Source organism: Calonectris borealis, chromosome 1, assembly GCF_964195595.1.
Source record: "Calonectris borealis chromosome 1, bCalBor7.hap1.2, whole genome shotgun sequence".
NCBI lineage: Eukaryota > Metazoa > Chordata > Aves > Procellariiformes > Procellariidae > Calonectris > Calonectris borealis.
Genome location: NC_134312.1, coordinates 148,259,282 through 148,286,750, shown reverse-complemented (window position 1 = coordinate 148,286,750; position 27,469 = coordinate 148,259,282). Strand labels below are relative to the sequence as shown.

The following is a 27,469-nucleotide window of genomic DNA, read 5'->3' as shown; positions in this document are numbered from 1 at the left end:
AAAGCTGGGCCTGGGGAAGAAGTTGAAAATTAGGCTACAAACTTAAAGGAAACCTCATGTCAGCTTTGAGGTGTGTAACAGTGACTCAGTGGAGTAAGCACCTGTAATTCTCCCCTTGGAAAGCGGATGGACTTCTGCGTGTCGCTTGAGAGAGCGTGATGAGGCCACTCCTAAGTGGAAGCATACTATTAACAGGAAACTAATACTGCTAACGGGGAGCACCTCTAACAACCTGCCACACGGTGGCTAATTTGGGTGATGGTGGGGGGCTTTTAAGATGATGAAGCCAGCAGAAGTTTTTCCATGGTTTTGGTGAGTACAAGAGGAGGTCCTTCATCTCCTGTGGTAGGCAACATTTCAATCCTACACAGTAACTACAGCTTTTCTTCTAATAAAAATTATAAATCAATGTTGGTGTTTCAGTCAGCTTTCAGATCCTTTATGAAAAATCCATTCTGCTTTGTGGCTGTCACAATCAGTCGCTCGTAGTTCGTCCAACAAGAAACCGTAAACCACACGACCATGTCATAGGGCATCCGTTCCACTGGAACTTCTCGGCAGTAGTCTGCTCTGTCATGTTCGCTGACTTTGGATGAATAACCTGGGCATACTAACGATAACTACAGTGAGAAGCATGAGCTTCGTAAGTATAGATCATTAATAATTTTACTTTAGTTTCTTTCCCTCTCTTTCTTGCTGTTTCTTAGGTGATCATTCTTTCCTGCAACGTATTAACGCTCAGGCTCAGGGAATTCTTACCGGTGTTGCAAAAGGGAGCTGTATGAAAGTGGCTTTGTTGCTTAGATAGGGAAACAGCAGATACAAGTGCAGGGTAATGCCGTGGCTAGATGTACAAGTGAACCATGTTCTGGAGCAAGAAGACATGCGAAAGAACATGGCCCCCAAAATAGGCACCAAGGAGAAGGGCGACGCAGGTGTGCTCAGACGCCGGTGGCAAGCAATCCTGTACATGGGAGGAAGGAAAGAGATGGCACGCTGAGTCAGTTTGAACAGCAGCGAGGTAATTCTGTTCCCTCGCAAATAGATGTCTTGGAAGAAATAGAGGCTGCATGCCAAGAGGCTATTGATTGCATTGCTAAATAAAGTAGTAGCCTTCCTTAGCGGTAGGTTCTTCTAGAAGCACCTGCTATGCGTTGATGAGGAAAGGACCGTAGTCATCCCAGCACACCGGCACGGCATGGCACGACACAAGCGCAGCAGCAAATGGAGGACCTGACTGGCCATGTTCAATACCCCACCTGAGCCAGGGCCCCCCAGCCGCCCGTCAGAAGGGACGACTGGAGGTGAAGGGCCGTCACACAGCAACCCCAAGACACATGGGGAAAAGCGGCGTGGCAGGATAGACTCGCCTGCTGCCTCCTTCTGCAGGAAAGCAAGGAGGGCTGCTGGGGACTTCCCAGCCAAAGAGCCTAATGGCCGGGGGAGCGGGACGGGAGCAATCAGCAAAAATGCTGCAGCTCCTTGTCAGGGTCCCAGGAACCAGAGAATAACGTTGGGGGGTGGCCCAAGCAGCGAGTCCACATTTTCATTGTCCGTCCAAGATCCTGTGGCTTGTCCTTGATACGGCAGAGCTGAACTAGCCGCACCGCTTCTGTCCTCTCTGTGATGGATCATCCCCCTGTCTTTGATAAAATAGCAATGGGATTCAATCCCATCGTAATTCCAAGTGAAAATTTCAAGAATTATGAAATAGCGGTAGGATGCTGAGGTCAGCTTCTGGATAGAAACCTTGGGCCAAGGAGGGTGGTGCAAGTGTCAGACCAGTGGGTGAGCAGCGCTCAAAGAACCGTTATTAGAAACATTAATAGTGCAAAATGGGTAAGTCATGGAACAACTTAACACGCACACATTGTTTTGCAAAGCAACTATAGTTCTGCGGCCATCATCCGCCTGCTGCTTTATTGATCTACACATCCCTGGAGTCAGTCTTGCTACAGTTTCTTATCTGTGATGACAGATTAGGGGAGGTCATCCCAGAAATGTCAGAGGGGCTAGGGTGCTGGCGTTACCTCAGTAGCCCAGGGGTATCCTTTATCCTTCATGGATGGCTTTAAGATTCTGAGAAACAAAGGTCCTTACCTTCCGGGTGGGGGCTGTCGTGCTCCTCCTTGCCATGAGCTGGGGTCCTTTGGTCATGCTTACTTCACCATGAATATTGATGTTTACTTAAGCATGACTATGCAGTATATGATGTAAACTATATGTATCTTAAGAAAGTTAATAGAATTTCCTACTATTAAGGAAGTTGATACATTTCATACTATAAAGACTAATTGGTACAATAATTAAGGAATGAGATTTTCCTAACACAGGCTAAGCGGCCATCATTTAGGGGCTTATGGCCTGGCAGGAGAGAGGCAAAAAACAGAATACCCTCCGCTGTCCAGCTGCAATCCAAGAAGCGGCTGGACATGGGTACCACCTCCTTCGAGTGACAGGCTCGCCATTCCTCCGAACGGTTTGTTTACAGCTGTGCCTAAAATAAACGTTGCTTTCTTTTTTTTTTTTTTTTTTTTTTTACTCCTGTTATTCCTGCGGAGCAAGTTGGATTCCTTTCTGACTCACGCATGATTAACTAACTTCCAGCTGCATTATCTTTATTGTTGCTGCCGATGCACAAGCCAGCGCTCAGCACGACTCGCAGATCCCAAGCTGAGCTGGCAAGGCTGCCACTTACAGAAAAGGATTTTTTCTCAGAGTTGTGGGGTTTGGGAAATTTTTTTATTGTTATTATTTTTTTATTTAAGAGAGAACACGTGCTTGCTTTCCCGGGCACCAGGAAAATACAACCAAACAGTAACCGGTAACAGACCCCGACCCACCCCGTGCGGTGCTGCTTGCCCCGTGCGGAGGGGCCGCCCCCCGCAGCCGGGCGGCGCCGAGGGGGTCCCGGTTCCGGCGCCGCAGGGGGCCCGGCGGCGGCACCAGCGCAGCGGCCGGCGGGAGGGGCGGGGCGACGAGCCCCGGCGAGGAAGCGGTTAAGGCCGGGCACCAGGAAACGGGAAGGAAGAGGCTGAGCCCAGCGGGAGCCGCGCAGCGGAAACCCCCCCCCCGCCCCGCCCCGCCCGCCTCCCGCAGCAGCAGGGAGCCGCCGCCGCTGCCGGCGGGCCGGGCGCACGTGCGGGCGGGGCGGCGCGGCGGCGGGCGGGCACGTGCGGCACCGGCACCTGGCGGCGGCGGCCGCCGGGCGGGCCCGGAGGGGGAAAGAGGGAAGGGACGCTCCCTCGGCCCTGCCGCGCCGCCGCCCCGGGGGAGGGCGATCGGAGGCGGCTTACACAACCCGCCGCCCCTTACATAAGCCGGGAGCCGGGCCCGCGGGGGCGGTGCGAGCCGCCCCCCATCTCCCCCCGCCCCTCCGCCGTTACCCCCCCCCCCCCCGCCCGGGAGCCGCCCCCCTGCTGCAGCGATGTGACCCGCCCCCTCCCTCCCTCCCTTCCGTCGCCGTCCCCTCCCAGGAAGGAGCCGGAGTCGGCAGCGCCGCGGGCCCGGCATGGAGTAGGGCGGCCCGGGGCCGGCGGCGCCGCGCGGGCATGGAGCTGGGCCCGGGGCCCTGCGCGCTGCCCCTCGCCGCCGGGGCCGGGGCCGCTGCCGCGGCGGCGGCGGGGGGAGGAGGACCCTGCGCCGAGATGCTGCAGGTGGCGGAGGAGGCCTTCCGCGGCGGCAACTTCGAGCTGGCGGCCGAGATCTACGGCTCGGAGCTGGCGGGGCTGCCGCAGCCCGAGCGGGGCCTGTGCCTCCGCCGCGCCGACGCGCTGGCGCGGGCCGGCCGCATGGCCGAGGCGCTGGACGCCTACGGCGCGGCGGCGCGGCTGGCGCGGCTGCGGCCCGAGGAGCTGCGAGAGCTGGCCGAGAGCTTCGCCCTCAGCATCCGCGACAAGGAGCTGCGCCTCCCGCCTTGGGGGAGCGGCGGACCCGGCGGCGGGGCGGAGGGCGAGGGGCTGGGCGACCCGGCGTGCTGCCGCCCGCCCGAGCTCTTCGCCTGCCCGCTGTGCCGGCGGCTGCTGTGCGAGCCGGTGACCCTGCACTGCGGGCACACCCACTGCCGCCGCTGCGCCGAGCCCGGCGACTGCGGCCGCTGCCACCGCCCGCGCCGCCCCGCCGAGACGACCCCCGCCGCCTCGCCGCCGTCGCCCGCCGCCGCCGCCCGCCCGCGGGTCAACGTGGTGCTGGGCAACCTGCTGCACAAGTGGTTCGGCGCCGAGAGCCGGGCGCGGCGGCTCCGCGCCGAGGGCGACGCGCTGCGGGAGCGCCAGGAGCTGCCAGCCGCCCTGGAGAAGTACAACCAGGCCCTGGAGATGGGTGAGCGGCTGGGGCAGCGGGAGCGGGAGGGGGCGGCGGCGGAGGAGGAGGAGGGGGCGAGGCGGGGACAGCGCTGCCCGCCGGCCCCCGGGCTGCCCACCCCCGCAGCAGCTGGGCGGGGAGGGGGTCTGCGGTGAACGGTGGGGGAGGGCAGCTGGGGGAAGTTTTGAGAATGAATCCTCCCAGCGGGTCTCCTCGCCCTCCCCCCCCCCCCCAAGTGAATGGCTATTTTTGTTCCGCTGTTATTTTTGTCCTTGCTCAGAAGGTGCCTGGCGTTTAACTGCCTGCAGTCGATGACTCATTATGCAGTATTTCTAGAAAACCCGCTTTCCTATTTGTGGGGAAACCATTTTTCAGTGAAGGATACGCAGTAGTGGTCGCGTTAAACCCTATCGCGGATTCGTGGAGGAAATTAGTGCGTGGATCGGATTCCTCCGGCTACGTGCAGTTGCATCTTCAGCAAAACATAGCCTTTGAAAACACTTAATGAAATATCAGTAGGCATAAAGGCTCAGAGAAGTCCCTTTATCTTACACTGTGCAAAATATTCAAGATAAATCTGCATTCCGACTTGCGGAGATCGTCCGCCCATGTTTTGAGTGTAACCTCTTTATAGGCATGCAGCAATTTCTGTGTGCGAAGTCTTCCCTGAAGAGCCTGGCTTTAAACAAAACCGGCACGGTCTGCCTTCCTCCTCTGCCAGACCGCTGGCAGCCTTCGTTTATCAAAAGTAGGTTGTTTTCAGCCTCTGCGGCGAGTGGTAGGTGGATCCCGCTGGCTGGGTTGTAGCCTCGTAGTAATGCCCGCCTGCTGCCGTCCTGCCCGCTCTGCCAGCGGGGGGGGCACGGCACCACGGGTGTCTGAAACGCCTGGAGGGAGGCGTGGAGATGGGAAGAGCCGGGATCTCGGCATATCCCCCGGGATCTGCCGCTCCTCCAGTCTGAGCGTGATAGATGTCCGGTTTAATTGGGGAGGAAGGGGGGAGAAAGCCTCGGTCGTGTTAACAGGGACGAAATCCTGCGGGTAAATCTCTTCGGAAGAGAAACGTAGAGAAAACTGTGCCTCTCCTTTTGAAGAGCTGCTTCCCTACTTTGAGTAAAATTGCTTTCCTCATTCCTAGTTTTTACATCTAGGGATAAATGGCTGTGATTTTTTTTTTTTTTTTCCTTATTATTATTCTTACTCTGCTGGCTGCTGTAGAGAGAAACACGCTATTATGCTAGTCCCTGACTCACTTTCATTTTTTGCCGCGGTTGCATGGTAGGCGTCTGAGATACAAGAGTTTGTGATAGCTTAGCGTACTATCGCCTCACAGCTGATGCTGGCCATGGAAACCTTTAGTTTGGGCTGTTTATTCCACTTTTCCAACTAGATGTGGCAAGTTTTCAGTCCTAGCTGAGTCCTCTCTGTAAAACTATTACGTGGTTTAGCTGAAGTAATCTCTGTTAAAGTAGGGCAGGGCGGAGAGCTCAAGAAGGAAGGTGAAGCAGAAGGAGAGGAGAGGCTTGATGTAGGTCACTGGTGGATACAGTGAGTTTTCAGTATTGGAGCCTCTTAAACTTTTGGGCTTAGGGTCCCACTGCTGGGGAAAATAGCATCTCGTCAATGAAATAAGTGCTCGATATGATTGTTAGAGAACTGTTTCTCACTGTCACATGTGCTTCTTGCTGTGTCTGCATGGGGGTGAAAGGAGAGGGAAGACTGGAGCGCGCTGCTAGTGCTCTCGCACAGCCTGTCCTTCCCCCTCTTGTCCCTGGAGCACGTCTCTCCAGCCGTGGCTGCTGTGCGTCAGGGTCCGGAGATAACTCCCTTGCAGTGTCCTTATTTCTGTCTTCTGCAATTTCCCAAGCACTCTGGGAATCTGTTCAGAAACTCCTCACTCTCAGTGATGCTAAAATTGCTTAGTAAGGCTTTTTTTTTTTTAAGTCCTAATTAAAAATAATAGCAGATATCTTGCTGGATTTTGAAATCCTAAAACCATAGGCTGACATGTTGTAACATCCTAGCAGGGCATCCAAATTCCTGTTGCTGAAGGGCAGCCCACCCCCCTGTCCTTCACCTTTTTTCCGTCGTTTCCAATGCCATTTCTCACAGGTCAAACTGCTGTCTGAGCCTCGTAATCTGAAATTCTTACCACATGCTCATCAGGTACTGCCTTTTGGCTTCCTGGAGTTGCCGCCTTGCTTTCCAGCCAAGTATCGCAGTAAATAGAAAAAAAAGGAAAAACATGGCTGTTTTCTAACTGTTCAGGACCTCTAAAGTGTTAGCATATGGGCAACTTGAAATGCTTATGAGCCACTGTCAGGTATTTAAGACGTTTAATGTGTGAAAAAGTAACTGCTTTTTTTAACCTCCAAATGCTGATGTATTACTACTGAGAGTCAAGGGCATGGGTATCCTTTTAATTTCTTTTTAGAGACTGAAGGCACATGAACATATTGATCATATTGATTATACAATTGCTGTATAAAGTTAGGTAAAACTCCAGGCTTCTTGGCAGGACGCACGGGTCAGTGGGATTTTTTTTTTTACTGTTTTTTCTTGTGGAGTACTTTCCTGCTCTATCTGCAACAACTGGCTTTGTGTGATGTAATACTAAAGCAATTTTTCCAGTTACCGATCACTTCTTTCATTCAGGTTGTGACCTTCTGTCTTCTGATTTGCATTTTAGTTCTCGAGGTGCTTCAAGTCTAAACTATAAAAGGCTCCTGTCATGTAGCCAGTATGCTTATTTCCAGTACAATCTGGAATATCTGCTCCTAGTTTCAAGTCTCAGAAGAGGTCTGCATGCCTTCAAGTTGTCAACTTTTTCCAGTTGAACTAGTTAGCCTTGCAAAAGCTTACTCTTAGCAAGTATGTTCATCTTTTGTCCTTAACTATCAGATCTACAATGCCAGCGCTGCTCCCATGTTCGCTTTGATAGAGTCTGCTATGGATTCAAGTGCAGTTGTATGGGGTTTTTTGTTGTTGTTTTTAAGAAAATCAGCTTTACTATTTGGTCCTTCTAGTCCTCTTGAGATGCCCACAGCTTGGTGATCTCAGCTGTTTTAAACAAAGTTGCTGGCTTTTGTGCTGCCGTAGACATTGGAATAGATCCCTCATTATTGCAAGGTATCTAATTACCACAGCTTCAAAGCAAGCACATGTCAGTCTGCTTGAAAGGAAGCATTTGTTTCCAGCTGGATCACTCTTTGTGCCAAGCTTTATGCTGTTCAGCCATCATAATCAAGTATTGTCCAAATCTCACTCTCAGGGCTGTTCCCCACACAGATAAAATTCAGAGAGTTGGGGTATCAGAGGTGGGCTTCCTCTCTGCCATCCCTTCTCTTCTAACCGGTCTTCTGATTATATGAACTCTTAGGTCAATTAAACTGAAATACATCATCATATATATCATGTACTCCGCACTGGTGAGGCTGCACCTCGAATACTGTGTTCAGTTTTGGGCCCCTCACTACAAGAGGGACATTGAGGTGCTGGAGCATGTCCAGAGAAGGGCAACGAAGCTGGTGAAGGGTCTGGAGAACAAGTCTTAGGAGTGGCTGAGGGAACTGTTTAGTCTAGAGAAGAGGAGGCTGAGGGGGGACCTCATCGTGCTCTACAACTACCTGAAGGGAGGTTGTAGCGAGGTGGGTGTTGGTCTCTTCTCCCAAGTAACAAGCGATAGGACGAGAGGAGGTGGCCTCAAGTTGTGCCAAGGGAGGTTTAGATTGGACATTAGGAGAAATTTCTTTACTGTAAGAGTGGTCAGGCCTTGGACCAGGCTGCCCAGGGAAGTGGTTGAGTCACCAACCCTGGAAGTATTTAAAAGACGTGTAGATGAGGCCCTTAGGGGCATGGTGGTGTTGGGTTGACGGTTGGATTCGATGATCTTAAGAGGTCTTTTCCAACCTTAATGATTCTATGATATGCGTGCAGGGTTGGTTTGGATTTTTTTTGTTTGAGTTTGGGGCAGTAGGTGTTTTCTGCACCCTTTTTCCTCTCACCTGCTGCTCTCTGAGGGAGATGCTCTCTGGAGGGACTGTGCTTGGGAGGAGTACAGTTGTTTCTGTGTATCCAGGTTTACAGACTCTTTAAGCTGTATGCCTGAAAGTATAGGAAGCTAGATTTCGGTGACAAATTAATGTAGGTATTTTGAGGATATGCTCTTGGGAGCGTGTTTTGGTTTTCTTATTCTAGAACGCGATTCCCAATGACAGAGGTAGCAGGTGGCTGTTGCTTCGTAGGGAAGGTAATGAATAGGGCTTTTCCCAAGTACCATGCGTAACTTTATATGGCCAAAGACTGTATCATGGCGGGCGTGGGAGCATGACAACAAAGGTCACTCTTAGGGAACAGTATTTATCAAAAAATACTCTGTCTTGTGCAGACCAAATAGGAGCACATTGTACACTTTGTGCCAGTCTGCTGGTTTTAAAATTAGGTGCTGTACGTCTCTGAAGGAGACTGAGATCTCCTTGGGGTGAGGGCGCACTCATAAGCAAACACACATGCAGAGTATAAGGGGGTTTGGGTGGCAGAGGCTCGTGCCTTCAGCCAGCGTTTCTCTGTGCCCTTCTTCATACTGAGACAGTCTGTTAGCATCCTGCGCCTTTCCTGTAAGTAAGCCTGAAGATGTCTGCTTGGAGATAAAAAGCCCAGCGGTGCAGTCCTCTGACACTTGCTGCTGCCGTTGTTTTTGTGAGGGCGCTGGTTCCTCAGCTGTGTCACAGTCACAGGTCTCCGGTGGTCTCTCAAGCCAACGCGCAGGGCTGCAGCTCTGCTGGGAAGGGCTGTCCCCCGCTCTGCGCCCGCCTGACCCTAATCCCGAACGAGCTTCGTCGGGTGGGGAGGGATGGCCATGCCCCGGCTCCGGCGGCGCGATGAAGCAGGTGCTTGCTTGCCTGCTGCGTATTGTGTCTGGCTTCTAGTGCAGTGACACACGCTGTATCTGGACACCGGCGTGCCAGGACACCTCGTTTCTGTGTGAGGCACGTTGGCTCTGGCGTGTAATTACCCACTGTTGAAAAGTGTCCCTTTGCAGTCTGCCAAGCCTGAGGAGCGTCCCTGTCTCCGGAGAGCAGTAAAAGGCGCAGCGATCCCTCGGAGTGGTTGTGTTTACTTCTGGTGTGATGGGCTCTTTCTGAGCAGAACTAGGTTTCACGTAGCTGCTCAAATTGCCCAGCGTTTTAAATGTTTTTCCTCCCAAGGGGGTTCAGAAGAAGTTTGTAGGAGATGAAGCTCAGCTGTATCAGAGTTTTAAAACACGGTGGAGTTAATGATGGATATATGTGCAAAGGGGGCCTTTTCTTTCCAAGCCCTCTGCATGGATCTCTGTTTCCAGTGAGTAAAGAAAGGTGTGGGAAAGGCCAAGGAACCAAGGAAGGGAGGCGAATTTGTATCAAGCCTGACGTTGTGTCACAGGTAGTGTGCTGCAGAGCAAGCGAGGGAGATGCTGCTGGGTGCTGGAGGTGCTCCGTCTCTTTATCTCCTGGGATGGAAAGCTGCACGCTGACCCCCAGCCCACGGGGTAGTGTTTGGGGCGTTGCTAGAAACAAAATGTAGGAGCTTTCTTGAGCTTTGGTGGAAGGAAGAGGGTCTGCCTTTTTTGGCCAGACCTTGGGGGAGAGAGGTTTCTCCCCTCTCATCCCAGCGGAGGTTCACCATAAATTGGCCTGATCCAAAAGAAAGCTTAATGTGGCCACTCAGCACTAATTTATTTTGTGGCCAAGCAATTAATGGAAATTTATCTGGCGCCTTCCAAATTCTCTCTTCATAAGAATTGAATTAAGGGGCCAGGGCAGGCCAGGAGTCGGTAGAAAAGAGCTGTAAAGGGAGCATCAGGCATGCAAGGACGAGGTCTCAGGCCGAAATACACCTATTCTTAGTAAGACTGAGCCTCTTGGAACAGTAGTTCAGTGCCAGTTCCTGCTCCCCAGCCTTGCTTACTGGGCTGTTTTGGGTAGCGTGCTGGGGGGTTCACCTCCTCAGGGTCACTGTACCCCCATCACCCTCCCATGTCAAGCATGGAGTTTGCGTGGTGAGGGGCTTGGTGCTGCCTCTGTGCTCTGGAGCTTGTGACCGCTGCTTTGCTCGGGTAGCAAGTGGGATGGTTTGACCTCAGTATAGAGGTATCTGCAAACCGTCGTGGCCTTCTTGTCCTATCTTATCTCCTCTGGTCTATACAGACAGTTGTTCACATCGGTGTCTTTGCAAACAAGTTCAGTTACGCTACTCTTGGCGTACTGGCTAGGTAGGTGGGTAGTCGATGTGTATCTTTGGCTTTTCCTTTCCTTCTGTCTCACTTTACATCAGTAAGTCTTAATTAGGTAAAAAAACCTAGCAGTGTTGCACATAGAAAATAAGTGTGTCTTGCTGCATCTCTTGACCTTCCATGCTGGCTCTCAAGCTGTTAAAGCTACGGCCCTTCTTGTTCTAAGTGATGTTTCAGTGCAAGTTGATTCAGGAGCAGCTGCCCTGGATTTTCCTGCTAGGTAAATGCCGGGCTGTGGGGTCGCTCTGCTTCCCGGAGAGCAGAAGTTTACCTGGCATAGGTAAGCTTCCAACCAAGCATTCTTGGAGTTGGGCTGGGTGCTTACAGCCATGGGTAAGATAGCCATGGGCAAGCGTTTTGCCATGCCCGAAAAATTATTTGGTGGGGCATTTTCCTTTCAAGCCTGCTTCGGAGTTGTTTCAGATAAGGGGGGAAAAGATGATCAGAATTTCTTGGTGGGGTGGTGGGACATCCTCTTGGTGCTATCCTACTGCAGACCTGATGGTTGAAGGGTTTCTGTGTTAGTCATGGGTCAAGGTCAGAAGAAGCAAAGAGTCCCTTTCTGCAAAGGGAAGCTGCTGAACTCTCTTTAGAAAGCTGTGTTTAAATTTTTATAAAAATGACTGATGCCATAGTATGCGTTTTATTAAATCTGCTGCTGTTTTCTAAGGACTTGTGCTCCATAGTGATGCACTTGCCCTGAAGTCGTGTTGTTCAAAGAAAACTGCTAGAGAGTGTCCACATGCACCTATATGTGATTTATGTATATTAAGTACACTTTAATGGTCTCTTCTTTTTGTACGCTATTTCTAGAAGATTGCTATTAGAAGATAAGGTCAGTTGTCTTATTTCTGATTTGGTAAAAAAGAGGTTGACTGAATCTTCCTTCCTCACAGAGCCTTGGGAACACTTTCCAGTTTCCAGTAGTAAAGAAGTAAGTCTTTGATGTTGTACCAGCTATTTAAAAAAAAAAAAAAAAAAAAAAAAAAGCCATGGTAGACAGCTGTCATGACTCCTGGAACAGCAAATGGTTCAGTCACTTTAATAATTTATCAGAAGAATATTTAATCTTGTAGCTCCTAAAGGGAAGTGTGACTTGTAAGTGAAGAATTAGAGGTAGTCTTCCTGAAATTATATGCTACAAAAAATAGTAGATGCTTGCTGCTTAGAGGATTTGTGCTAAAAAAGGAATTTTCCCATCCCTCCGTAAAAGCGCCTCTTGGAATCTGCTTGCAGCGTGTCTCCAAAACCTGTTTGTTCTGTTCTACAGGGGCAGAAAAATGTGTAAAAGTAGGAGTCAAGGTTACCTAGAGACTGTTGCGGTAGTCTGAGTGTTATTTTTAAACTTAATAACACTGTCCCTCAGCCTGCCCTCCCCCCTTTTTTTACTGAGGTAGTGCTTGAAAAATAGTAGTAAATAGTTCATATATGACACCACTGGCAACGTGTCAAGTACTCATATTACTGTCAAGAAGCTCGTATTACTCCTGATTTGTAAAGAGCTTGTGGCTGAAAGCTCAGATCCTATAGTTGGATCTCTGGAAGTTTTGCTCACTTGCAAAGGGTCTGCTGAAGGCAGAGGCCTTGCAGGGCTACAAGACGAGGGCCGTGGTGGACAGGAGGCTTATCCATCACGGGCACGAAGGGGAAGAGGCATCATGCTGTCAGTAGACGGTCCTTGGGTGTGTTTTTTTTTAAGTAGTTAATATTGCTCATGTAACTTAGTTATGTACCACTTCAGATAGAGTGAGTATTCCTCCCCCGCCATGTATGTAACCCAAATGTAATTTCCTATAAATAACTGAACTACTTCAGCAATCCTAGAGAACGAACTATACCTACGTATTGGAAGGTCTGAAGAATTTTTGAAGTATCTTCAAACAGCATATTCTCTTTTTCTTTTGCTGTGATAAAGTATAACAGGTTGTCTTTTGCTTTTGGAAGAAGACATTTATAGAACCGACTTGCGCTTCCTAATCTTAAAATTAGTAGGACACTGCACCATTCCTTTTCTCTTTTGCAAATGTGTTAAGTGATCGGCTCTATTTGAGAACAGAAGCAGTGAGGTAATAACTGAGAAACAAGAGGCCCTTTTTGCAACTTGCAGAAAGTCAGAAATTCTGGGCTGAAATAAGCTTTAACTGGAAAAAGAGAAGATTATAGAGACCTGAAGAGTAACTGGTAGAAATGTAGCTTATGTACTCATTGTGACAAAGAGGGCAACTAGGTTTCACCGGTAAAGTCATATTATATTAGAATATCTGGCTGTAAATTGATCTTGTTAACTATGATCGTGGCAGACCTACCTGGCTGTGAAGCGCGTGTCTCTGGAGTCTCCTTGCAATCACAGGTTCATGTGCACCTAGCACAGCTCCACGTATCTATGGGGGCCAGGACTTTTCCTTGGGTGCTTTGGAGATCAGGCAGGGGGTTGACCTCGTGGGGTGTTTTGGTTTGGTTTTGAAGCTTACTTGTTGCGTACTTCAATCCGTAGGCATCTTGCTTTGGGACAGTCTCTCTACCTGCTGTTTGAAAGGATACTTCAGTTCTGACTGAGGCTTTGGTAGGAAACCTTATGGGAACCCTGAATTAAATGCTGGGAGAACTAGTAAGCATTGAAAGTGAGTCACATTTGTGTACTTACTGGTTTTATTATACTAGTGCCAACCAGCCACAGATGGACTTGGGGTATGTCACCTGAAACAGTGCCCAAATGTCCGAAGGGTAGAGTGGGAACTGAAAATACAGGGAGGAGGTGTTGATTCATGCTATTTTATCTGAAAAGAGTAGCATGCATCTAGCAAAGTGTTGAAAGATTAAGATTTGGATAGAAGGGAGCAATAATCTAATATATTACACATAGCTCTACACTGGGACATTCTTGAATTGAGGACTTTTGCCATACCATGGAATTTATCGATTAATGGGTTTGTAAGGAAGGTTATCACTGGCTTTGCAGTTGTAGAAATGCAAACTAAACCGTAGGTTAATGTAATTGGTCTGGCACGCTTCTGCCTCATGAGGCTACAGGTACAACACGAAAGCAAGGGCGCAAAGTTAGCTGCATCTTCTTTGTAGCAGCTCTTCCAGGTAGCATATAACTTCCCTTACGGTGTTTCTCCTGAGTAATGATGGGAGCAGTGATTAGCTGTGCTTAGCAGTGATGACAGTCCAGCTTTAAATAATGTACGGAGCTTCCTAGCTGAGGATTTACTCACTGAGCCTGAAATAAAACCATTGGGAATCCGAAGCATTTTGTCCAGCACACAGAAAAATCTGTCATCTTAAGTCTGGACTTCTGAACAGCAAAATACAGAGGCCTGAAAAGAAGTTAATTCAGTCTTAAATTGTACGTTCTCAAGAACAATCCAGCTCATCTGTCGTGAGACTTTCCTTCAGTCAAAGAGATAATATGGGGGAGTTTCTTGATGTCTCCCTGTCCCCCAGACCAGAGAGCACCTAGGTAAGCATGCTGCAGGGCAAAGAAGTGAGTGGGTGGATGTCCTGTATTTTTGGGTTGGACAGCAAGGGAAGGGGGTTGCAGCTTCAATTCTGCCAGTGAAGTAGTGGCTGTAAGTTGTCCACCCTGGTTTAAATAGGTCTCCTCTGCTTTTTCACCTCAGTGTGCTTAGGTTGTGTATAGAGACGAAATCCCAGCCAGGCATGGACCAGCTCTGTAGCTGTGTTGTGCAAAGGAGCCATGCTAGAGCTCTCTGGTGGCATCTGAATCAGCTTCCCTGTGGAGGTGAGGGGAGAGAAAACTTTGGCTTGGGGTGGCTTTTTGAAATTTGTAATGGGCACTTCTGAAGGAAGAAAAGCATGAAGAAAAATACTTCATATCTGTGTGAAGATAAAAGAAAATAAAATAGAGCTTGATGGGAGACAGACTCCATCGGAGGAGGAGAGGTGTTTTATTATGCTGGCTGTGGGCAGCGTGAGTGTGGATGAGGAAAGAGGCCTTTGCGCCTGCAAACCTGGTGACCTGGTGGTGCAGGCTCCGAGCAGAGGGTGGCGGTGCCCTGTGCTCCTCCTCCTCCTCCTCCTCACCGCAGCCTATTTCCAGAGCTCCTAAACTCCTACGCTGCTGTGTCTGCTGGCGTTGGTCACCCAGTGGAAACGGGCGTTACGTTTGCCTGCAGAGAGTACTGCTTGCAAGTGTCCGCTTCCTAATCACAGTTGAAGCGTGCTTGGTTGCAAGAGCGGGCTTACGGAGGAAGAGGCTTCTTTCTGTGCATCCTCTGTGCGCTAAAACCTCTCGCACGCTTCCTCTGGGGTCTTCGGTTACTTCACCTCCTGAAGACTGCCAGCGATGTAAATGCAGGGAGGAAAAGCCATGATATTCAGAAAATTGATAAGTGAGAAAATGTGGGCTTGCTGATTGCAAGTATGCATCATGTTCATTGTCTCTCTTAATCAGTTTTGGGAAGCTGACCTTGTTTTTCATCTTTTCTGCAGAATGAAGTTTTACTTTAATGTCCTGAATGTCTTACTGCTGTTAATTATTTTATCAAGCATGCTCCTTCCCCTGCCCCCCAACCAAATAACCCCTGTGCATCCATTTTTTGTGCGTGGACTTGTCATGCTTGCATGAAGTCTGGAGGAGAAAAACTAGCTTGCTATTCAGTTAATTACTAAATCTTGCTAATTTCTCACTGAAATTAAAATAAATGTTTCATATTATTTTTCAAGCTTATGAAAAGGCTTTCAATACTGAATTGTTCAGAATTGAATGCATAACGTAACAAAGCAAGCCAAACTTCTTCCTCTCTCCAGGGGCAGAAGTTTCTTTAAAATGTGGGAAAAATTTCTCCTGAAGCCCTGCACAGGCTGACTCTTGCTAGCAAGGCTGAAAGGTGTTTTTGTAATGACACTATTTCTGCTCATGCATTTACGAAATATGCTTAGGATTGAAATAGATTTGAATAAAATATGCTTTTCTAGGAAGAAATGTCAGATAAGGAGGATTAGGGAATTCTAGCAACTTTAAGCTTGTTCTTTCTATGCTGAGCTCCGGGAAGAAATCTCAGTGGTGGTTTATTACAGTAAAACTTTTATCGTCATCTACGGTCAGTTTTGGCGAATTCTCTAATTGTTCTAATTGCCTTCCTGGCACAAGCAGATTTTGGGGAGTCCTGTCAGCCTCCTGAACTCAAGCAGCATAGGTTGTGTTGGTTTTTTTTTAAAATACTTGAATGCTTGGGCGTATCTGGAAAAGTAATTTGGGGTGTTAGCTTCTGCATAAGTAAAAGCACAATCTAACAAACATCTGCAAATGAGTGCAAAGGTGGTGTGAGCGGAAAGTTAACCATTTTGGAAAATCGAAGCTGGCAACCACGGTCAGGGTAGGCAATACTTGGTAGTCCCAAGGAGGGTCCAGGATGCAGAAAAGCCACCAAGCCCCTCAGCTCTGGGTGCTCCTCAGGCCGGGGTTTGTCTGCTGCCATGGGATTATGGCTGGGACGGAGGGAGGGAGCCACGTGGGAAAGCTCCCAGGACCTGCGGCTCTGAGGAAGTCTCTCTGTCCAAGCTGCCTGGAGCCGCAGATCCTGGGAGCCTCAGCGGTGGATCCGTGATGCTGACAAGGACATAAATTTTGCTGTGCAGCTGCAGGCTCCCAGAAGAGTTTGCTTCAGGAAATGCCATCTGCTGGTATTGTGGAAACAGCAACGTTTTCTACGCTTTTCTTTTTTAATTTGGCCTGAAATAATAAGTCATTTAATAAAAGAAGTCGTCTTTAACCTCCAGAAGAAAGAATGGGTGCATTATTTTAAAACAAACTTTTGGCTATTGTGTGACTTTTTTTTTCCCTTCCCCCCCCCGCCCCGAATAAACTTGACAGTTACTATCGGCATCTAGCAGCGTTCACAGACTCCGTAGGTCGTCAAACCCTCTCCATCCACCTTCTGTGACTAATTTTTTTCACCATGGCATGTGCGGTGGCATGGAACAACTCGATATTATGGTGATTATGGAAACCCTGTAGTTACTTAAGCTGTAGCTGGATATTCACTTTTTCTTCCTGCTTCCACACCTCTAAGCTGGAGTCAGTCAGCTGATGCCACAGTTCCACTGACAGAGAATGTGATGTTTCAGTCCATCTAGCCTTGCCCTGGGACCAGCCGTGGACCCTTCTGGGACAGCCTCGCCGGCAGCAGGGGGCTGGGGGCGAGGGGATGTGCGGGTCGGGCGCGGAGCCGGCGAGCTTTTGGGCTGCGCCGCCGTGTCTCCGAGTGGGGTGAGCTTGAATGAAGGAGGCTGGGCACTGCTCCAGCTACGACATCTTGTCTAGCTGCTTCATCTCCCTATGGAAAACCTGTTATACTATAGTCTCTTAAACATTTCTCTCTTTAGCAAAGCAGGGGAGTTTTACCCCCTCTTTCTCTCTCTCAGTTAACTAAACATTCTTTGCCAGTTTGCCATTAAGATGGGCAATGCCTTACGCTTTCTGATTGAGACTCGGTGAACAAGAGGTACAAGCCCTGAATATGTGTAGCTTTTTCTGGTTTGCCTTGGGGTTGGTTTTTTTCAGTAGCCTGTTATTTTCCCTTCATGTTGTGAGAGCCTTTGGACTCTGCTTTGGGAGGACTTGCAGCCTTTGCCACACCGTTGTGGCTTTTTTTTGCTTAAAACTTTTGCAGTAGGGACAAGATCCCAACAAAGAGCCAAGGAAGCTGCTCTCCATCTTAGTCTGCTGAATGTGTGAACCGTGCTCAATTGCGTGCTGAAAAGCGCTAGGAAGCCTCAGCGTGGCCGAAATGTGCAGTAGTGAACAGAAGCAGGAAGCTGGCTTGCCTCCCCCTTAATCGCACGCTGCTTCCTTTCCCCTGTGGTGCCAAAAAATACCCCACCCAGCGCTCTGCCTGGCTGCTGAGGCACCTGCCTGGGCTTACTGCACCTACCCCCCTCAGCACGCTCTACACAAATACCCTGCAGCAGATGCGATGATGGAAATATGGAATATGCATTTGTATTTAATACAAATGGAAGACACAGACTGTTTAAATGGTAGCTAAATAATTAAATAATTTGAGCATCTACTAAAAGAAAAAAAAACTTGCTTCTGAAGATGTTAGGTTAATTGTTTTCAATTTCAGGTAACTTGCAGTCTTTTTAAGAATTATCAGCTAAAAGTGTGGATCACTGCAGCAGGCTGCATGTGTAATACTTTAAAAAACCCAACCCAACCAACAAACAAAACACCAAAAACAAACAAAAAAACCCCACAGTGTGAACTAGCTTTTGCAGAGCTCCGTATTTTAGGTGTAGTCTCTAGCCGTCACTGTCTGGGACTGTTGGGGCAGCATCAACCCTGGTATGTCATTCTGCAATTAGTATATCTGGCATCGGTCCACACTACAGCCAAAAAAGGCAGCAGTTCTTGCTGCTGCTTTCTTTCTCATCCCTTGTCCTGGCACTCGTGTTTGCGTGGCTGTACAGTGAACCAGTTGAGGGGAAACTGATCCTCTTAAACCTTTTTATTTATTTGTTTTTATTGGATTAGCTTTCAGTCAATTGATTCCTTGCTCTGGTTCTCTGTGCAACCACGCGAACCTGGTTAGCTGCACGAGCGCTGGCATCAGCTCGAGGGAGGGGAGGAGGTGGAAGGGGGAGGTAGTCCTGGGCATTCCTCCTGGTAGGTGCTTGAACTCAATGAGCAGTGGCACCTGCAGCAGTTAGGAGCTTATTCTGTGTGTCCATGCACTTGGGTGCGTGCCCAAGCTTTGTATGGGCAATGTGCGCTTACTGAGGATGTGTTTAGGATGCTCATGCCAAAGTGAGATGCAAACAGTGAAACCAAAGCAGGCTGGAGAGAGCAGGAGGGGTACAGAGACAAGAGCCCTGCGTAGGAGGGCAGGAGGTTACACTTGCAGGAGAAGTCTTGAGAGAGCTAGCTTGGAGGTGAAGTTTAAAATTTGTAGAAATGAGGCAGTACTGTCTCTCAGCACACCTTGGAACCTTGTTAAAGTTTAATTCCCGTTATGACAATTTTAACCAGCTCATGTTTGGGTAAGGGTTACTGCATTGAGCTCCTACCATCTGGCAGCCAGCTTCCAGCCCTCTGAAGGTCTTTCCTGGCACGCAAAGGACAAGAGTGACCAAGAGCAAATCGCACCTAAATCTCATCTCCTAAGATGAGATAACTGCTTTGGTGGACAAAGGGAAGAGCGTTGTTTGGGGCTTAGCATTTTTTTGCAAGGCTGCTGATGCAACCTGCCACAGCACCCTCCTGGCCAAGCTGGGGAGGTAGAGGTGGGATGGGTGGAGAATTGGCTGGACCTTCAGGGGCACAGGGTTGTGGTTAATGACTTGAGGGCTGCTAGGCGGACGGTTACCAGTGGCATTGCTCAGGTGTTGGTAATGGGGCTGACGCAGTTCAACACCTTATTAACAACCTCCGTGAGCGGGCAGAGCGCGCTGTCAGCAAGTTGGTCCGTGACACCAAACTGGGGGAGGAGGAAGCGGTTGATGTGCTGGAGGGCCGGGCTGCCATTCAGACCAACAACCTGGGGCATGGGCTGACCGGTCTTGCCTACTTCAGCAAAGGCAAGTGCGCCTGGGACAGAACAACCCCGTGCAACAGGACGGGCTGGGCTAGACAGCAGCACTGCAGAAAAGACTTGGAGGTCCTGGTGGACAAGCTGGACATGGATCAGCCAAAGTTTTTCTGTGGTTCTATGAAATTTTATGTTGGAGCTAGATTTCCATCTTAAAATGTGTTTTAGAGACATTAGGACAGGACAGAAGAATAATGCTTGAGATGTCCATAATCCATGTGTGGGTACTGAGGCGATGTGTGTGATCATGAGAGGTTTGCCTGCCCTGAGGAGGGCAAGGTACACAGGTGGCAAGTGGATATGAAATGTGGAGGCTGCATGCATTTTTCTTAATGAGTGGCTTACAGGAACGTTTTAGCTGCAGTCCTGCGTTGGTGATTTCTTTCAAGCAAAGCCACACTGGGGAGAGAAACACTTGGGGCTTTTTTTCTTTTTGCTTTCCTGTCAGCAAGGTGAGGGAAAGAGCAGGTGGCATCCTGTATGTGAATATGAAATCTGTCCTGCTAGATAAAATGCAGAGGTTGCTTCCAGGCTGAGAGGAATATATTTTTGGAAAGAAAAAAGGAACGAAGGAATTGCCTTTTTTCCATTACAGGAGAGTATAAATGTAACCGTTGTGCAGTAGTGCTTTTTAGGTTGCTCTGGCTGGAAATTAGGTTACTGTATTTAAGACGTACTAGTGCTTCTTTTAATCGAGTTCGTGTAACCTTTTTTGTTTTCCAGCTCCTTGCAAGTGTTCACTAATAGCACAGCGAGCAGAACTCTGTACGTCAATGAAAAACTACCAGCAAGCTCTTCATGACGCGGACGTCCTCTGCCGAAACAAACCCCACTGGCCTGCGGTACGGTCCTTGCATGTCGTAAAGAGCAAAGTGAAAACTGCTTATTCTCGGGGCTTCTCTCTTTGTTGGGGACAGCGCTGCCGAGGGCATTGTTGGAAGAACATCGTGGCATTATCAGGGCTGGGAATGTCTACCAGAAGCTAAGTTCTTCAGAGGATGAGTCTTGGAAGGTCCTTAGCATGTCTCCAGCCAGTGGGATTTCAGTGGTGGGCAGTCGGTGATGTGGTTTTCAGCTTGGCAGCAGAATCGGGTCTGTAAGGCTCTGGCAGCCCGGGATCGCCCTGCAGTTCCCTCTGGGATGGTGTGTCCCAGGCAGTGGGTGGTTTTGATGGCCTGCCGGCCAATGTGTCTTTCTGAGGAGCACCCCAGACTGTATTTCAGGATTTTTTTTTTTCCCCCCTTTAATACTAAGATCTCGTATCTCTGATTCCTAGCTGCGTCATGGTGATTCATAGAGGGAGTTGGGATTTTTTTTTCATAACGAGAGGAGGAGGTGCCACAAGGAACACTGGTTCGTGGGCAGTCTGAAGCAAGCATCAGAAATAATGTGAGAGAGTAATGGAAAAGGCACGTGGTGCCTGTTGTTACCACTGATTGCCTGAGGCTAGACTGGGTGTCCAACAGCTCGCCCCACCTAGGATTACACCTCCAGTCAGTCCCTCACCCATCAGTAGGAAAACTGCAGCACAGGTTTGACCAGATAAAGCCCCTGGGTGCTACCTGGAGAGAGGGTAGCACGGGGAATTGGGGAAGGATTTTAGGCAGGCCTTGGCTTCCCTGCGAAGACTAGGGAGGTGTTGAATGAACGCCTCGGCTGCCTGCCTCAGCACGGGGGGCTGCAGCTAGCTCTCCGTTTCCAGCTGGGGAAGATGTGGGGCAAGCAGAGAGGTGCTGTCCGAAGCATCTGGTTTCTGACAAGTTAGATACTTGTCTCTGAAGGCTATGTGTCTTGTCACCCATTAAAACCTTTCTTATTTGAAGGCAGATCATAATCTTCCCCTCGCCTGCAATTTGTCTTTCTGTCTAGGATCATTTCTCATCAAGTCAGGAATCCATCTCGGGTGGCATTGGCTGGGTTTCTGTGCAGAGGGAGAAATATGAATTACGCACGTTCAAATGTTTTCTTGAAGTGTCTTCTCTGTTTGCCTTGAATCCATGGAAATGTGATGCGTGTCAGTCGTAGGCGGATAAAGATTTCGTTAATCACATCTCTGAAGAATGCTAACTGAAAATGAAATTTGTCATCATGGCATAACCAGCAGTGTCACAGACACGTTTCACTTGTGCTTGCGTGTGTGTGTGAGAACTTCCACGTAAGCTGTGCTGATCCAGAATCCATGTTCTCCAGGAATTCTGGGCATCTGCTTTGTTCTGTATCTTGCAGCATCTCATCCAGCGGCAGAGATTAGCTCAAACATGCACTGTGTGGTTAAAAAAAAAAAAATTGACCATAAGATTAAACTCATTCTGGGAGTAGTTCCTGGGAGCTGGGTGTTCACCTACCAGTACGTTTTGGCTTGTTGGTAACTGAAATGTAATGGCTCGCTGAGTTACTGGTGAAGGTCTTGGGTCCACTGTAGTCATTAGAGCAATAGACAAGTTGGTTTCTTTCCAGTTGCTATGAAAACCAGGTCCTTGGAGTCTCTGAAGCAGGGAGAAGTTTCCAGTTATACTTTTATGTGGTGGATGGAAACGGATGCCCTCCTGCCTGGATGCTGCCTGCTGCACGAGGTCCTGCCTGGACCTTACCCTTCAACGCGATGCTTGTCAGGGCCACGTGAAAATAGGAAAGGGAAGGTGGCAGCGGTAGTCTCTACAGTGTAGGGGCCTCTAGTCCCCGGGCCTAACTTCTGGTGTTGGATCTTCAGGTATTTTGTCCATAGGCAGCCCAGCTCAGTCCTCCCTTGCAGCTTGGACAAGGAAATTGCTCTTGTGGCCCCGAAGGACGAGGCCAAACAAACTGGTAGTCTCCCCAGTGCAGTGGAGTAATCTTGACAGCGATGTCAGGCATGTTAGGACCTCTCTAAAAAGGTTTTACAGAGGCTGTGCAAGCGTCAAGATAAGACGGTCGGGGTCAGGCCTCACAGTACCTCTCTTCTTACTGCATTCAGGAAAAGAAAAATGTATCTCACCTTGAGAGATCGGTGTGTACTGAGACTTCTTGTTCAGGTCACCAAATGATATACATTAATTAACCTGTCCTACACAGTGCCCGTTACTTGCTTTTGGTACAAGCCTCCTTCTTCCCAACGGTAGAAAGGTAAAGATCATAATGGGCCTCAGCTTGAAGGGCTATATTGAAAGAGTGAGGGAGGTACCTGCTTAGGAAGATTATGTGATACTGAACCTTTTGGCATTAGTATGAAGAATAGAAAAGTGTATCTGCTTATCTAACTAGTCTCTTGGACTAGTGAAACTGTACTTTTAGGACAGCCTAGAGATGTTCATGTGGATCAGAGGTGGCCTTGCAGAGCACACTTCTGTCTAATAAGCAAGAGGCAAATGTTTAAATGCACACTTAGTTTCTTTCCATCATTAAGGAAATAATAGTCAAATTTGAACTGCAAATTGATATCCATGGGGAAATTCAGAGGTGAGGCATTCTTCTCTTGCTACTAGTAACAAATAAAGTAGGACTTGTCTCCAAGCTGACTACCCTACCTGTTGGCCGTGGATGTGGCCACTCCAGGACATGGGAGAGGTAGGAGAGGCTAAAAGGTTTCAGGTTAAGAATTGGTAAGTTTCCCTAAATTCATAGTGTTGTTGGTCTTCTCTAGCCAAGCAAAGTAGGTGAAAAATCATGTCTGTCCTGGTAAGACACGCAGGAGAAGTGATAGTGTCCTGAACCTAAAATCTTTTGCTCCCTCAGCTGTCACCTCCAGCCTGCCTGTGCCACTGCCTTTCCCATGCAGCTTCATTACTGTTAAGTTTGCCCTGGTATGTGAAACCGTTCCCTGGGGTATCAAGCCCTGTGGATATGTAGTAGTCTTGGTCCCTGGGAGACAAATACCCCTCCTCATTCTGCAGCAGGTCCCCCCTGAGGAAAGGAGTGGTGTCTTTGGCAGAGGGTGATGCAGCAGTGGGTTCCTGGGGGATCTTCTTTCAGCACAAGGGACTGACTTTCCTTCAGTTGTGTGGGTCAAAGAGGTTGTTACCCAAAAAGCATCTTATTCTTCACTTGCAGAATGGCGTGAACTTCCAAGTTTGTTTGCTGGATTCTTGCTGCCACTTCAGAAGTGATCTCTAGATTTGTACGTTTCCTTTGTGTGAACAGGGCCATTATGTGAAAGCAAAAGCTCTTTCTGGATTGGAAAGGACTGAGGAAGCATTGAAGGAGTTTCTCTATTGTGTTGCCTTAAATCCTGAATGGAGCTCAATGAAGAAAGAAGCCCAAAAGGTATAAAATGTATTTACTGGCCACTTCTTGGCCATCATGCTGCTCTTAACTCTTGCAGCTAAGTAAAATTCTTGTTATTTCAGGTGATAGTAAACAGCCAAAAGATAATTTGATTCAGTAGTTTCTCCAATAAACCTTATTAGCATTATGCTGTGCGAGGCGCCTCTTGGGTTTGGTTGATACCTCAACCAGAGGGATTGTATATTTGTGGATTCCACTGCAAATCTGTAGGTTGGCTGCTGCTCTTTGCAGATTACACTTGGAGTATGTCGGTCGGATTTGAGTACGTCTGGATTTCCTAGGCTCGAGGCTGCTAATTTTAGTGCCCATCACAAAACCACTTTTAAGTGGGAAGTGGTAGAGGGTTGAGAAGGGGGAGCTGTGTGCTGCCCTGTCCTGGAAAAATCCTGCAGTCTCTGTAGCAGTTCGTATAACTTCCCATAAGGGCACACTTACTGCTAACCAACGATTGTTAGGTTCTCCATGACCATCCATACAGGCAGCTTTTTATAAAAAGAAATGAGGATTCGGCAAGGCGCTTGGTGGGGACCGGTGAGAGGAGGAACAGGCTCTAGACAGCTTTTAGCTGGAGGTGAAATCTGCTTGAGGATAGAGGAGATGGATGCAGAGTTTGAGGAGAACTGAAACACATCCCTGTTAACCAGTTTTGGTAGAAGAGCAGGTCTGAAGACTTGTGGAGGCAGGGGTCTGAGGGTCAGAGTGGAGAGGGGTGGAGGCAGGAGAAGGACGCAACAGACTGCTGCCCCGGGGTGCTCCTGAGGAGCAGAGGCCTTCAGGGAGGGAGGTGGACACCAGAAGAGCACCTTGGGATGTGTCTGTGGTTGTGGAGACTGCCATTCAAGTTTCCTGTGGGCATTGGGAATGCAGGTTGTTGCAAGCTTCTTGGCATCCAGAGGCTGTGAAGTTTGTGTATCTGTGTTCGTACAAACATAAAAATCTGTGTTGTAATTATTATTATTTTTTCTTTTTCTTTTTCCTCTCTAATTGACTAGATAATGTGTGAGATGTTTTTCCCAGCCTTTGAAAATGTGCATGATAGTCTAACAGCACCTTTCTCTAGTCGAACGTCCCATACAAGATTGAAACCTGCATTTCTGAGTAGCATAAACACACAGTCAGCTGCAGAAGATAGCTCTATTGCTGGGTCCTCAAAGGTAAAGTAAAAAGCATTCAACATAAGAATACCGAAAGTAACACAAGGATCTGTCTGATCTGTGTGACATTGTCTTTGTCTGCACTTACTTTCATGGTAAGCCTGTTTTCTCCATTGCTGTTGGATCTCTTGTTGGGATGTACTTCCTCAGAAAAATAAGAGAATGAAACTCTTTCTTCAGAAAATGATGTGGTGCCTTCACTTGGGAGTTGATTATATTTATGTTTTTTTTCCCCTCTGTGCTTTTTATGCACTCAGGGACATAATTTCTAGAGACGGGAGCTGTAGGGAGAGAAGTGTCCCTATTTCATGCAACTGGAGAGTGGCCTTTGATACAGACCTTTCTCCCTTGCTAAGCTCATTGTAGGGACATTGATCTATTGCTGATGTATACAACTAGTAGGGAAAAACCAAAGCAATATTGTCTCATGCTGTATATAACTGTTCTTAATTTTTTTAGGATACTGTGTTCAGGTTAACAAAAACCCCGTCCCAAGAATCTGATGTATTTAGAAGTACTGATTCTCCTGTTTCCCATCATGTTCTGGATCTCTATTTTGAAGACAACAAGAAGTCTTTGGGAGCTATTCTCTCCAGTTTACCTGGGGTTGGCTTAAAAAGAAAGCTGTCCAGTGATATGAGGGATTTACAAAGTTTGGATGTCCCCAATAAGATTTCTAAAAAAGGTTTGTGTTGTGGCTTAGAAAGGGGATTTCTTTTGCACATGCTTAAAAATGATAAACTACTTTTTTCCTCCTCCCTTTTTATAGGTGTCGATGAAACATTCTCTACAGGGACTGGAATAATATTTTGTTGTCTGGTGTGTCTGTTTCTGCTGTAACAGCCTATTTACCTTATTCCAGAGCAGTTTCAATTCATTCAATAAACACTCTATTTTTCTTTCTCAAATGGGCCATTTCCAGCGTGTAATCCACTAACAGTTTAGTCTTTGTGTTGCTGGTGCCATTTCCATTTTCTAGGTCTCAGAGGTATAGCTGAACTTCATTGTCTTTCTATATGAAGGAAAGATGCAGTAAGCCTGGAAACTAATCTTTAACTGGCACCAGAAACAGTCACATGCAACTTGACATGAAATTTTCCAGGCAAACAAAGAAGCCTTTTGAAGGGTAGTAAGCCCCCCCAGTTTTCTGTCACTTGATAGCTGTTCTTACAATTGGTATGCTTCTCAAGCTTCTAACAAAGACCTCCAAAGTGTTTTTAGTACCCTGGGATAAAAATGCTGAAGGCAACGTATTGCACTAGGTGGTGAAACAGTTGGTTAAAAGGGGCTTTTAAAATGCTGCTATATTAGTGTGCATTTTTTTCCCTTAAAAGAAAAAAAAAAACACCTTCTTGACAAATCTGACTTCTGCCTTGAAATCTTAAAATCTTCAAGTGCTGTTGTCTGTCTGCCACCTCTGCAAATGATCAATGTATGGCCAGTTTCTGATCACGTTGCTGTGAAGGGAAAAACCCTGTACTTGCCTGTGAACTGCAGACTCAGTAAATAGATTGTGAAATCTGACCCGCCTGTATCTTCACAGTGAAGGCCAGAGACCACGTTTTAGCCCATAACCATTAATTTCTGGTCTGTGCTAGATCCCGATGCCATATTACTATGTGCAGAATTAACACAGTTAGGTTCTGGCTATTACTAAATGCTAACGTGCGAGATGTAGGTTAAAGATAATGCTGTTTTTCTTTGTAGGCCACACACCACCGGTGCCCTCTCCCCTATCCTGTCTGTGCTCAAGATAAACCAGATGCTGAGCATAAGTTATCCTTTAACAAAACATCCTAGTGTTTTAACCTAACATAAAAAGCTGAGCTTTTTTTTTTTTTCTTTCCAAACGGTCAAGAATTTAGGACGTGGAGGCAGCATTCATGGCTCTGTTGCAATTCCTCACTGAGCAACAAAGGTGCAGATTGTAAAAGAAGTTGCAGAATCTGCTTGTATAAATGTCATCAGAAGCTCGAGCTGATAGCTCTTGAGCTTAAATGCTGCTGCTGTGAAGTTTGAAGCCCATACCCTTTAAGTGTGTTAACTATGGGGTTACGTACCACCCCTAAAAAACCAGGGTGGGCAGAATTTAAGTGAATTGTTCTGTCTCAGTGTTTGTAGAGTGCTGAGCTAGTGAAATCAGTATTAGCTAATGGCAGCTCCAGTAGTCCTTAAACTTTAAGCTGTCTGAAACATGGGATTTCCACAGCAGCCTAGTCTAGAAGAACATAGGCTTTTTTATACTTGTAAGAAAAATTACCCCTGCTGAGAAATCTATAATAAACACTGATGAAATAGTTTGACTGTGTGTAAACAAATTAAATTCTGGACTTAATGTACTTTAAAACATCTGGCCTGGCTGATGTGGGAGTGGTGATGGTGGTGGGAAAGCAATAGCAGAGTATTTTAAAAATTAGACTTTAAGAAAAAACAAAACCAACCATTTTTGGAGAAGCAAATCATGGGTATTCAGCTCTAAAGTGCTTTCTCTGGCCATAGACATCATCCTCTGCTCTCCAAAAGATTTCCTGCCAGAAAGTCTAAAACTTAGATGGAAAATATGTTTGTTTGGAATAAAACTTCAAAAAAGAAAAGAGATAAATTAGGTTCTTTATGGAAAAACAACTTAAACAGCATCTGAAATTGCAGTAATACTTAAATATTTACTATAATCATCTTCTTACATATTTAGATGCAGATGTTTTACCTGAAAACACTGCCGTCACTTCAAGTGAAATACCAACAACTCTAGTGGATGCGTCGGACTTTGAGTGTTCCCTCTGTATGAGGTACGACTGCATTGACCTGGGATTAAGATCGGAAAAGCTTTCTAGCTTTTGAAAAAAGTTTTCATGGTGTCAGAAGGGAAACCTGCCAGAGAACGTCTAAATCATTACTCTCTCCCTTTTTCCTGAACCTTGCATCTG

The 27,469-nt window shown here is 47.8% G+C and overlaps 1 protein-coding gene across 2 annotated transcripts in view; it reads left to right on the top strand.

Annotated features, from left to right (window-relative positions):
- The first annotated feature begins 3,468 nt into the window (after positions 1–3,468).
- Positions 3,469–27,469, top strand: part of LONRF2 (LON peptidase N-terminal domain and ring finger 2) — a 35,648-nt gene continuing 11,647 nt past the window's right edge. Inside the window, exons 1-6 of one of the 2 annotated variants that reach the window (XM_075135808.1) lie at positions 3,469–4,320; positions 19,852–19,970; positions 23,245–23,367; positions 24,381–24,542; positions 25,002–25,227; positions 27,235–27,331. In XM_075135808.1, coding sequence (XP_074991909.1) covers positions 3,552–4,320; positions 19,852–19,970; positions 23,245–23,367; positions 24,381–24,542; positions 25,002–25,227; positions 27,235–27,331 — 1,496 coding nt within the window. In that variant the 5' untranslated portion in view covers positions 3,469–3,551. The remainder of the gene's footprint in view (positions 4,321–19,851; positions 19,971–23,244; positions 23,368–24,380; positions 24,543–25,001; positions 25,228–27,234; positions 27,332–27,469) is intronic. The other variant, XM_075135798.1, reaches the window with a different exon arrangement.